The sequence below is a fragment of the Urocitellus parryii genome, chromosome 12, assembly GCF_045843805.1.
Source record: "Urocitellus parryii isolate mUroPar1 chromosome 12, mUroPar1.hap1, whole genome shotgun sequence".
In the NCBI taxonomy this organism is placed as follows: Eukaryota; Metazoa; Chordata; class Mammalia; order Rodentia; family Sciuridae; genus Urocitellus; species Urocitellus parryii.
In genome coordinates, this window is record NC_135542.1 from 82,123,146 (window position 1) to 82,136,833 (window position 13,688).

Consider the following 13,688-nt stretch of genomic DNA (forward strand, 5'->3'; position numbering starts at 1 on the left):
GAGCCTTTGGCCAACTTAGCTCTCAAATCAAGCCTCTTGTGAATTTAATGGATCTATAGGAGCTCTTCAATGAATAATGATCTAGTAGATGATATCACAAGGGTTAATTTAATGTGTTTACTACAGAATCTGCTACATAGATGGAGCTCTGATATTTTTTTCTCCTTCATTTCCCTACAATTCTGTAACCAAAACAGAACAGAACAGAACAAAACAAAACAAAACAAAACCATAGCACAACAGAATTACACAACACCGGAATGATCTATTGCTTATCCTTTAGCATAAATAGTTTATAATTTATTGTAAAAATATTTTGTGTACCATCACCACAAATACTGAAAATGAGCTTATGAAAGTTACAATTTTATCACAAAAATATTTCCTAAATACCATGATAATCCACCTGTCTTCTTCTTTATCTCATTATAACACACTAAAATGAGGGTTAGAATTTAATTTAACCTAGCCGACTTGAAGATTTGGTCTCTTGGTTTATATATATAGTCTAATACCATTTTCATTTCAAGATACATGGTCAAATGTACAGCCAAGATATGGGTAACTGACAAATTTACATAGGAGCTCTTCAATGAATAATGATCATTGAAACATAGAAACATACACACTTCTAGTTATAGATTCTAACTAAAAGAAACATACACACTTCTAGTTATAGATTCTAACTAGAAATATTACAGTAAAACCGGTAAGCACAACTACAATAGACAGATACCTACACACCTGAAAAAATCAACAACAACAAAACTTTAGCATCAGGTGGACACATCTAGGTCTTAGGATCAGTATACTGCTTTTGTGTACTGTACAAGGTCTTACTGCCCCGCAATCTGGGGGTTTCAGAGCTAGATAGCACGCAACTCAAAAAACTTGCTTTGACCTTTTTTCATGCTATATCTCTGAGTTTCCCCCTAACTCTTGTAGTCTTCTAAAATCATCTTTCAGATTTTCACTTAATAGCAATGAATCAAATCTCCTGTATACATGACCTCATTCTTCTATTGTCTCCTCTGTTTGCAGACAGCCGATCAAAGTCCTGGAGATGGAAACGAACTGCCAACTGATTGACCATTTTCCTCAAGGTAAGAAATGCTGAAATAACTTGGAATGTAAGGAAGATAGTGAAGATGATATGAATTGCTTTTTCCAAGGGCAGATTCGTTAGGCCTTCATTAAAGAGCAAGAAAAGAATTAAAGGCAACTGCAGTAGAAGGCTCAAAAGCCAAAAGCCAGCCAACTCAGGAACCTGCAATGATACACATAAATATGATTAGATCAGGAAAATGCCATGTTTTGTTTATACACATAAATGAGTACTTAGCACTGCTATGAACCTATGGTATGGGCTCTAAGAGTAATTCAAAAGGAGTATGACGTGGTCTTTGTCCTTAGAGATCTTACTGTATAATAAGAAAACAAACAATGTAAAACAGGACTAGAATAGTACACTTTAGTCAATGATTAAATGCAACATTTAGAAGTATATATGCTACAAGAAGACAATGTTAGGGGAGGTGAAAGAAAGATACCAAGGAGCTATTCTTTTAAAGTTTTGCAGAGGGAAGAAGGTAAATAAGCAAACATGTGAAATGAGCATGACTCAACTGGAAATCATCACATTGGCCTGGAATGGATTGCTGTGTTAAGAAATGACAAGAAATTCAGTAAGATATGCTGGGTGTGGCCTAATTATGAAGTCCTAAAAAACCACAAAATTATCCCAACACTCTGGTAACTGCAAATGCTTTTGCTTAGGCAGTACAATGATTCAAAAAACATGGGCCTGGCAAAGGAAATGAATTTAGGATTTTTCTCATTTTCTTATTCAGGATCCAAACAGACATATTTAATTGACCAAGTATTTTCAAGGCCAATATGAAGATGAAAACTTATCAATTCTTAATTGCTTACTATATCCAAATACTTTACATAAATCATTTCACTTAGTCTCAACAAGCTTGTAAAATTAATATTATTTTCTTCATCTTATATTTAGAGAAACCAGAGCTCAAGAGATTCAGCAAACAGACTACAGTGAGAGGAGTGGTCAAGTTGGAGCCAGGCCTTAAATTCAGGTCTGTGCTCCTTCTACACCTCTCATTGCCTTGTACTAGCATGAAAACCTTGTTGCATTTATGGGTAGCCCTAAGAGAAAGGGAAGGGCCCACCTTCTCCTGTAGGTTTCCCATGTAGCCCAGGTACAACCGGATGGCTTCAATTAAGGTTATTAGGATGATAACAGTGATCACAATGAATTTGTAGTAATCAGGCAAAACTGAATACTGAAAACATAAAAAAAGGAAAACATGTTTGTAAAAATCTCACATACAGTAACACTGACCTGAGATTTTTAAAAAAGATTAAGAACTTTAATTTTATTGACAATGGAACAATGTCAGGGATGAGCAGAAGAGCCCTCAGTGGTAAAGCACAGACTTACCTTCATGTGAAGCATCATAATACAGCTCACCCACCAAAGTGGGAAAAAGTAAGTGTTAAAATAAAGCGACATCTGCAATGCCAAACTGGAGACCATTTCATTATCTACAGAAGAAAGAGAAAAGGATCAAACTCTTAATCCTGATCTCTGCCCTATAAATCCTTTCATTCCTGAGAATCCATAACTGTAATATTGGCTCAATAAAACTACAAATTTTAGGCCTCTTTATAATTTTTGAAAGTAAAAGGAATATTCATCTTAACACCATTTAGTTCAAATATTGGTTACTTGGGGGTATGTTTCAAATTCTTCAGTTACTTATCTTGCCATTACAGTCTGCTGACTTTTTTGCACATTACTGGTATAGATTAAATGTGGAATATCAAGATGAGTCCTGTTGAACAGATAATAATTATCATTTCCTCCTCTGTAGAGTTCTGTGAAGTCTATAAAATGAATGCATAAATACATAAAAATGAATCACAGATAAACTAATCCCATACAAAACTAATCTCCTCAAATTGTAGGCACATACCCTAATCCTATGCATTCTTTAATGCCCAAGCCAATGCTACCTTTCCCATAAATCCTTTCTTGATCATATTCTCCCACCCCAGCAGAAATGTCTTTCCCCTCTAAGTACCTATTACTTTATACTGTGTATGACAGTGCTGGCATAGAACCATTCTCCCCTCACCCAGTCTAGTACATTGAAGAGACCATGGGCTTTAGGGTCCATGTAAACCCAGAACTCCCCACGATCCTATGAGCCTGGATGCCAGGCGTAGGATAAATCATTTAACCTTTTAGAGCCTTAATTTCATCTATAAAATGATATTACAATTACCTTACCCACTGCTTGTGAGGACTAGAAATACAAATTACTTCACCTTGGCACCTGCACACTTAGTAAACACTCAACAAATATTAGTCCCCCTTCCTTTTCTATGTGAATATAGTTTCAATGTAAGCACAGACATATCCTACCCAGATTTGAGACCCTCATAGAACTGAGTATCTTGCTTGTACTTTGTGAATACCAAATACACATAAGCAGAAAGAATGACTTGATGAAAACATAAATATTCATTATCAGGGTAGCCATTGTGATAGTAAGTCTCATTTATCTAAGTTGATCACACAATACCTTCTGTTTTCATGTAAAGGAGAAGAGCACAAAATTAAGAATTTAACTTTTTAAAATTGAGCCCTACAAGATACTTCCTAAATCTAACTGTTCTTAAGAGCAGATATATATTTTGAAATTGATTGCTCTAAATGTAAGGTTTTACAAAGGTCTAATGTAAATTTCTTAAAAACATTCCTATTTTCTTTTCCCATACCTAAATATTTATGGGTCATCTAGTAATTTTTAAATAAGAAATAACCATGGTCTCTTACAGAAAAATGGTTTCCTTTAGCTTCAAGAATATACCTGGTTATTATGATCTTTTGCTTATACCAATTTACTAAATTACTACTGATAAAGGAATGAATTCTTTAAAAAATCGGTTAAGTCAAAAGAAAACTCACTAGTCCAGTATTTTTTTTTTATAACAATAGTATAATTCTTGGCCAGGTGTGAACTGAGAATGATATAAACTTGTTAATACATACAAATAATCAAAACGATTTCAGATCTACAAAGAAGAAAATGTGGAAAAATAATAATGCATTAATTAAGTTGAAAATTTTAGTTTAAACTTTGGGGCAGTGGCTGTTAAAATTTCGCAAAGAACAATTTTTTATGTTACAATTTTATTACATGAACATCTTAAAAGTTACACTATGTCTATATTCCAGCAGATCAAAGTTATAATCATGCAATTCAAAATCAAATTAATATGTAAATGAACTTTGAAAGCACAAGACACAAATTTACTAAATTTTGCAAAATGTTGAGTTCTGTAAATGGAATTTAAATTAAAACGTTATATAATCCGGCAGGCAAACTACTGGCCAACTGCCTATTTTCATACAGTTGGTAAGCTAAAAGTAGTTTTTCTTATGTTTAAAAGGTTGGGGGGGGGGCGGGAAGCAATATTTTGTGACACTAGAAAAACATATGAAATTTAAATTTCAGTGTCCATAAAGTTTTATTGGTTTAGAGTCATGCCCATACAATTACTATTGCCTATGGCTGCTGCAGAGAACATATGGCCTGCAAAGTGTGAAATATTTATTATCTGGCCCTTTGCAGTAAATATTTGCTGACCCCTAATGCCTTGTATTATCAGATGTTAGTGTCTGTTAATCCTTACCCTTGGAATCACAAAAGACAAAACCTAATTTTTCACATTATTCTCTGCACATTTTAGATCATAAAAAGGCCCACATTTGGGGACTAGGCACGTGATCACGATGACAAGATCCAATCATGGGAACTAACTTTGCCTTTCTCTGCCCCGTTGTAAAAATTCCTAAAGCAGAGGAAAAGCTTGCTGTTTCCCTGCTGAGCTCAATGATGAAAACCACACAGGTTTGGTTGACAGTATGCTGTCTATCATCATAATTTAAGGGGTGTAAACTGTTTCGGAGGAAACTGTATTTTCACTTGTCATCAGGTTGAATGTAGCATCTTTACGTTGTGGTATTTTTGTTACTAGATTTTGGGGGAAGAGTTATATATAGGAGAGGAGAAGGAGGCAGGGGAGATGGGAGTTTTGATGAAGGCCTCGTTAGTATGGCAGCTGACACTCCAGTGGATGGAGGTTTACAATGACTCATTAAAATTCTTTCTTTTTCCACTTCTTCTGCTGGAAAACGGCCTCGTGCTGAACGTATTCTTTCTGCTAGAAAGGCAAGTCTCTGTCACCGGGGCGGGGTCTGAGGGGTCAGGAAGGGGAGATGCTTTGGCGGTTCCCCGATCCTGGCTGGAAATGCGCGGCGGGCGGTGCAGAGGAAAAGCAACGTTGGCTTTGGCGGACGGGTGTGCTGTGAAGAAGGCGTTTTTATTTTTATTTGAGTCCCCTCCCAGGCAGCTCGCGCGGCACTCTCTCAGCTGCCGCGCTTGCAATGCACCGGCCAGGTGGCACACGACCAGACCAGGCCGGGCTCGAGGCGGGGGCCTGCACGGGCCCCGGCCTCAGCACCCTCGCCCAGCTCCTCCTCCAAGGGGCTCCCCGCACCGCGGAGAACCCGCTGAAGGCGAAATCGCCATTTTAGGTCCGGGCAAAATCTGGACGTTCCAAAACCCGCGCGGCCACACCCATCGGGCCTCGGCCACTCACCCGGACCCTCACTGTACTCCGGCCCGGTCCGGCTGGAGTCGCTGAATACGGTTCGGCTGAAGTTTCCCAGCCGCTGGCGCACTGGATCCGGGAGCTCCATGTTTGGGCCTCAGTGTCCCTCGCCCCCTCAGACTCTGGCTGGTCTGCTGGCGCAGCCGCGCTCCGCGGTTCCCACGGCAACCCGGCGGTGTGAGGCGCGGCGGACCCCGGGCACGCGCTGGCAGTCTCGTTTGGAGCCCGAGCGCCTGGCAGGGAGAGGTCGGCAGAGAGCTGGTTCCAGGCCCTAAGAGCCCAGCACCCCAGCAGGGCTCCAGACGGCAGATCCCTTAGTCCCGTCTTAAGCCCCACCGTCTTAAAAATAATCAGAAGTCATTATAAACCACCTGAGGTTGGACTGCACCACGAGGCGCGCTCAAACCTTGCCAGTGGGACTGTAAATAGTGCAGCCTTTCTAAAGAGAAATATAGAATGAATGCTGAACCTAAAGATTGTTCAAGACTCAGTAGCTGTGTGTGTGTAAAATGTACAGAGAAGATGGAGTGTGTGCGTGTGCTCACTAGCTTTGAGAAAAAAAAAAAGGACTGAAAGGAAATAATCTGAAATATTAATAGTAATTTATCTCTGGATGGTGGAATTGTGGGTGATTCAAAAAATTTTTTTGGGGGGGGCATATTTGTGTTTCCTAGCTTTCTCTTAAGATGTATTATTTAGGGGCTGGGGTTGTGGCTCAGTGGTAGAGCGCTTGCCTAGCATATGTGAGGCACGTGTTCTATTCTCAGCATCACATATAAATAAAGGCGCATTGACAACTAAAAAAATGTTTTTATTTAAATAAAAAGATGTATTACTTAAACAAATAAAACCATATAAGTGTAATATAGAGAAAGGCACAAACTGAATGAATTGACATCTAGGTCAAAAAACTGAAAGGGCTAAGGATGTAGCTCAGTTGGTAGAGTGCTTCCCCCAACACCACAAAAACAAAACAAAACAAACAACAACAACAACAAAATCTGACCCTTTCTCTCATCCCGGGGAACTCTTCCTTCCTATTCCCTTTATGTCTCTCAGCATAGGACAATTTTACCAATTTTTATACTTCATATTAAAGCAATTACACAGTAGGAACTTTAAATAAAATCTGGTTCTCAAACTTAGAAAGTCAAGGGTCATGTTTTCTCTCATATATGGAAGCTACAGAGGAAAAAAGCAAAAGAAATGGAAGGAGGGGATCTCATGAGAATCAAAGGGAGATCAGTAGACCCCAGGGAGGAAGGAGGAGAGGAAAAGGGGAAATACTGGGGAATTATATAGGCCATATTATATTGTTATATTGTGTGCATATACAAATATATAACAATGAATCCCAACATTATGTACAACTAGTATGGAGCAATTATAAATAGTGCTGCTTTTGGTAAAAAGATGCCTCTTGGTGAGCATATGGATGCACTTGTGTTGAGTGGAAATTGCTGGAGAGAAGATGCTGTAAGACCCAGCTTTAGTAGGGATTGCCAACAGTTTTCTAAAAGGATCCTACCAATTCCTACTCTTTCCAGCAATGTATGAACTCCCTCTTACTTCATATATTTCACCAACACTTGATATCTCCCTATCCTTTTCTTTCAGCCTTTCTGATGGGTGTGTGGCAAACTATTAATTTAAAAAAACAAAAGGAAAATCACACATATTCATACAAATGTCAAGAGGAAAGTATAGGAAGAAATTTTTTTGGCTAGAATTTAAAAATAATTCAACAAAATTTTATTGCATTTCTACTACATTTGGGGGGACTGTGCTAGGCTAACTAGAGATATGGTCCCTTCCCATCAAGAAGCCCAGTCCAGTGAGAGAGTGCTAGACATGGGAACTAATAAAAGAATATTGATGAAGAAGCAGTTAATTGTGGTTGAGGACATCAGGGAAAAGCTGGCTAACTTCTGCTTCATTCAAGATGGTGTGCAGGCCCCAGCATCTCCATAAAGGCTTCCAGGACCTTTCTAAAGCTGGCTTAGGTGCCCTCCACTGTGTTTCCCAAAGCATTTTCCTCTTGTTACTTTGGTCCCAGTGCTGGTAATTCTGTTCTGTAAATTTTCTGTTTATGTGTCTCTCTTGCTAGTCCACAAGCTCCTTGAGGTGAGGGATGGACTTTGGAATTGGAACTGAGTGATGATTGACTGAATAAAGAGAAGAAAAGGCCTCTTGAGTATTCCCAGGGCTTCCCAGTCCTAGTTCAAGGACGTAGTCAGCCCATGTATAAAGTTTACTCTGTAGAAGGGAGAATTGATGTATTTAAACACAGTGAATTATAACAATCATAAATAAATGTTACAACCAAGATCCATTTTCATCTATTAAATGAACCAAGATTTTTATAAAGCGCTCAGTAAAACTGGAGACCTCATGGGCTAGGGTTGTGGCTCAGTGGTAGAGCACTTGCCTAGCATGTGTGAGGCACTGGATTTGATTCCCAGCACCATAAAAAATATCAATAAAGGTGTTGTGTCCATCTAAAACTAAAAATAGATATTAAAAAAAACTGGAGGCCTCATGTTCTGCTGATTGAGTTATTATCTGGACAATCACAGTGAGGTAGGCAATTGACAATATATACAAACAACCTTAAAAGTGTTCCTGCCTGACTGAACAGACACTTCACAGAAGAAATACAATCGATCAACAAACATATGAAAAATTGTTCATCATCTCTAGCAATTAGAGAAATGCAAATCAAAACTACTCTAAGATTTCATCTCACTCCAGTCAGAATGGAAATTATCAAGAATACAAGCAATAATGAGTGTTGGAGAGGATGTAGGGGATGCATTGCTGGTGGGACTGCAAATTGGTGCAACCACTATGGAAAGCAGTAAGAAGATACTTCACAAAACTTGGAATGAATCCACCATTTGACCCAGCTCTCCCACCCCTCGGTTTATACCCAAAGAACTTAAAATCAGCATATTAAAATGACACAGCCACATCAATGTTTATAGAGCTCAATTCACAATAGCTGAACTATGGAACCAACATAGATGCCCTGCAAAAGATGAATAGATAAAAAAAGAATGTGGTACATATACATAATGGAATATTACTCAGCCTTAAAGAAGAATGAAATGGCATTTGTAGGTAAATGTATAGAATTAGAGAATATCATGCTAAGTGAAATAAGCCAATCCCCCAAAACCGAAAGCTGAATGTTTTCTTTGATAAGTGGATGCTGATCTGTAGTGGGGGCGGGGGTAGGGGATAGAGAAGAATGGAGGAACTTTGGTTTGTGTAGAGGGGAGTGAAAAGAGGGGTGGGGCTGTGAGGATTTCTGGGGTTGTAGCTCAGTGGTAGAGCACTTGCCTGGCATGTGCTAGGACAGTAGAATGAGACAGACATTATTACCTTATATACATTTATAGTTATACTACTGGAGTGACTCTTCACCATGTACAGCCAGAAGAACGAGAAGTAGAGCTCCATTTGTGTACAATATGTCAAAATGCATTCTACTGTAAAATTAATTAACAACTAAAAAATTAATAAAATGAACACACACACTCAAAGAAATGAATGTAGTTCTCCTGGGGGCTTTAAGATTATGTGCTGTTCATAACTTTAATTAAGAAAAAATTTTAAACATATCCTTATCCTGTGAAATTAAGCAGTTTCGTATGTTTAAGTTGTAATTTGTAAATGCCTTGAATTCAAGCTATTTCCTTGTATCTTCCACAACACATAGAAAATTACTTATAATATATGATTAATATATTTATTAATATATGATTGATAAATATCTTATTAATCCACTATAAAAAGTGTTTCCGCCTATAATATCATAATAGAAATTTTAAGGCTCTGCTTACAGAAAATAATCATAGAAACAAAGTTTTATACAAGATGTTACTTCCAACATTATTACTATTAGATTTTTTTAAAAGGAAGAAAGATTAGGGATTATGATACCCATAGTAAGCTGTTGGGCTGTTGTGGAAAAAATGCCCTTGGAAGCAGAGAGTCCAAACCCCCTGAATTTTCAGCTTACCACCTAAGAGTTATGTGATTGATTTCTAACTTTTGTTTTGTAAAGTGGGAATAATGATATCATATAGTTGTGGTTAATGTGAAAATTATATATTAAATAAAACTCTCTGTACATGATAGCTATCATTTCAACATCTATGAAGAAGAAACAGTTAACCTACAGTTAAGCCCAATACTGCTAGCATTTAATTTTGTGAATTCAACTGTACCTATTGGGTAATATTTTATTACTTTCCTAGTAAATGCAATTAATCATTGAAAAAGTCCATTTTCAGCCAAATTTATCAAAGCCTGCGTGAAATATTTTTTAAAAAAAATTTTGTAGTTGTCAGTGAACCTTTATTTTATTTATTTCTATGTGGTGCTGAGAATCGAACCCAGTGCCTCACACATGCTAGGCAAGTACTCTACCACTGAGCTACAACCCCAGCCCCTGAGTGAAATATTTTAAAGATGTTTTTTTCCTCTAGCATTGAAAAAAAGTGTGGAACACCTTGTTCAGATTATAATTATTTCACCAAAACCCAGGCAGAAGACATTGAAAAAGTTATGGATATTTTCCTGTTCATTATATTATTCAAATTTCCTATAATGAACATGCATTTCAGAATCAGAAAAATTTTATTAAAAATAAATTGAAAGGCAGAGGCAATCATGGTGCAAAACTAAATGAGAGGAGAGAATTTGAGAGGAGCAATGTGGTTGAAAACAGTCCTACTGTTTGACACAGATAAAGTTTGTCTGATGTGGGGTGAAACTTCCTCTTGGTTTCTTTTCACAGATTTAGATTCTGGCTGATAATAGAACCACAAATGGCCCAAAGGACTCAAAAAACTTTCCAAATATTATTTTGTTAGTTGATGCTCACAATTTTTATAGGCAATCACATTTGTGAAATTCTGAAACTCACAAGAGGGGATCCACTTTCAGGGAATCAGGGACTAGTACCACTTGGGTTTCTCACAAGCTAGATCCACTACTCATGTAGGGATCTAAAGAGAGCCTCTAGTCTTAAAATCATGGGAATCCTTCCTAGCGAGATTAATAAATAGCCCTATTGAATTAAACTGTTTCCTTCTTGTACCATTGCTGATGTTCAGAGGAACAGTTGCTTATATAATAATTGTTTAATGTATTTCATTGGAGTTTAATTATATTTATGGTTTACTTATTTATTTTCACAAAAAAATTGGGGCTAATGTGATGATTTGTTTCTGTTTGATAAGGGACAAAGTTGTTTGGTATCTTTATGTGACAAGAAAATGATATGGGGAATGATTTAAATTACTGCTTATAATAAAGATACAAATTCTTTGCATTTGATACTAATAAAGCATTTAGAAATGATATCTTAAATGAATATGCCATTCAGTTTATTGCTTTAAAGTGAGTCTGAAGACATTTATAACAATCTAGATAAATTTAAAAGAAATTATATGTTTGGGTATAATATCTTTATATATGATTCTACATCAGCACCCACATTTAAAAAAAGCTATTCTAAATAACCTGAAATGGAATCTTATAATCCCAAAATTATTAATGAATAATCAAAGCTTTTTGAATTCTTCATATAATATATTCTATTCACAGCACTTTTAAAAGGTTTATAAGAAAGAGCCAGACTATGAATTACAGAGAGAGTAAAATCTCATGAAAGGAATTTTTTATACTATATTAAGTGATATTTCAAGGCTGACTTTAATACTTTGCCTTCAAAGTCATCCCCATTGAGTATTTTTATTAGACAATTCTTTCCCTTTTAAAATGCTGTTTATATTCTAGTTTTCTGGTTCTGTGGAATTTCTTTGTGTCAGCCTACCACACTGCTCATCGGCTGTATCAAGCAGCTGCTCTGTGTGTCAAACTATGTGGGAGATGAGAATGTCACACCGAGGGAAGAAGATGAGAAAAGCAAAACCCTGCTTAAGGAAGCCTCAGATCTGTCAAGTGAATAGTGATTCTGATTAGAAGCAATGGCCATTTTACTGAAAAAGTTCCATTTTTAGCTATAATAGTCCTACTGTGCTAAACACATTTAATACTACAGGTGTAAAGTACAAATTATATTTCTCTTTCTGGAAGAAAATTATTTTTTACTTGTTATTGAGTATAATAAAATATTACACCACTTATTGATATATTATTCCCTGTTCCTTGTGGGGCTTTTTGGTTTGTTTTTGTGATGGTGGAAATTAAACCCAGAACCTCATGGATTCTAACTCTCTGCCACTGAGCAATATCCCCAGTCCTCCTGTTCCTTATGGATTGTTTTAAATTGTAGTTGTGTGCTTTAAATAAATGGTATAAGTTGTCTTCAACAGTGTATTTTACATTGCTTAGTCATGTTTAATTTTGATCTTCAATTACATCAAGACTGTAAAAGTACAAATGTAATAAATTGATATTAAAACAAAAAGTGTATATGCAGGCAAAGAGTTCAAATAAATTTGAATTGTTCATTATATGTGTATAGATGAATAACCCAACTCTCCATATTTTCTTGAAGATGTTTGCTTTGCAAAATAGAAAATCATTGCAATTATTCCTATATCCCATTTTCTTTCCCACTGTATTTTGAGTTAATACAGAATTGTTCTTTTTCTTTCTTTCTTTTGTCTTCAATACATGCTGTGAAGATTAACAGAAGTTCAAGGAGGTTGGAGAAATGTGTAATAGGATATCAATAGGGATACTCCCTGGGCCCTGGCCAAAGTCTAAAGCTGTGCACAGAAGGTGATAAGCACAGGTATTCTAATTTGAGGGACCACCTATAGTTAGGCCACCCTACAAGAAATGTCAATACAAGGAAACCACCCTATGATAAACATTCCCCAAGCCACCTCATTCCTACTCCTTGGAGTATAAGGAAGAAGAGGGTAGCAGGAGATCGGCTTTTTGTGAAGTGTAACCTTCATGAGATTGTTCTATTCTCTCCGGCTGTGGCTCACAGCCCTCTCCCTTCTCCCCGTTCTCACTGTACAGGAGGAGATGGAGATCCTTCTGAAAGGAAAGCAAGGAACCCGGAGATGGGCAAGTGAGAAATGAAAGATGGAGACCAGGCAGAGATACACATGAGAGTTTATTTGTCAGAGCTGACAGATAAAGGCCATCTCTCCAAAGATGGAGAGAGGCAACACAGGCTTGGCGTTTGGGACTTTTTGATTAGAGCCAGGCAGGTCCTAATGCCTCCAGTTCAGGGTGGGGTCGGTATGGTGAGCCTTTCTCAGAAATGTCCTTGGGCAGGAAAGTGGAATTTTTTCTTAAAATGGCAGCTGTCACTTAAGATGGCCATCCAAATGCTAAGCAAGGACCTTCCAACTTCTTCCCCTCAAAGTCTAGAGGGGCATCCTGAGGACACTTGCTCATAAAGTTAGAGATGCCTCACCCTCCCCACTTTAGTAGGCTAGGGACTGGTGGCCATCTCATCTCCTACCTCTCCTGAATGAGTGCTTGATGCTACTAGGACAAAGAGAGGTGTGACCAAGAGATGGCCTGGCTGAGGGAAGATGACTACTTTTCCACTCCAAGAGAGGCTGCTAACTGGATCTCTCCTGGAAGAGGGCAAGTAGAGGTCAAGTTTGTGCAAGATGTGCTTCAAGAAACGGGCAGTGAGAAGGCCCTTTTCAACGAAGGAATGCTTGGATTCTCTCCAGTATGGGAGAACAACAAGTTTCACAGAGCTAACTAGGAAAGCAGAAATCCTAAAGAGAGGGGATCAAACCTTTCTAGTGAAGCCACATTAGATATCTACTTCCCCATTTCTTCTGCTCTGATATCAGAAGAGAAGCACCAATTAAAAGGATAGGAAAAGTAGTAAAGGGAGGAGCACCTGCCCCCTCACTCACAGGCATAGACACCACAAGCCACTGGCAGCAAATTTCTACCTTTGAGTAAGTCTGGAGGTAATGAAAGGGGGGAAAAATGGTTTTAGATTCAGCTTGATGTTTAAGTTGAAAGGG

At 37.7% G+C, this 13,688-nt stretch overlaps 1 protein-coding gene across 1 annotated transcript; it reads right to left on the reverse strand.

Moving 5' to 3' along the window:
* Positions 1-871: 871 nt before the first annotated feature.
* Positions 872-5,868, reverse strand: Tmem17 (transmembrane protein 17). Its single transcript, XM_026387250.2, has 4 exons — positions 5,692-5,868; positions 2,462-2,565; positions 2,190-2,303; positions 872-1,267 (listed from the first exon to the last, which is right to left on the reverse strand). The coding sequence occupies exons 1-4, from the start codon at positions 5,789-5,791 to the stop codon at positions 989-991; spliced, it is 597 nt and encodes a 198-aa protein (XP_026243035.2). The 5' UTR covers positions 5,792-5,868; the 3' UTR covers positions 872-988.
* Between the last annotated feature and the right edge of the window lie 7,820 nt (positions 5,869-13,688).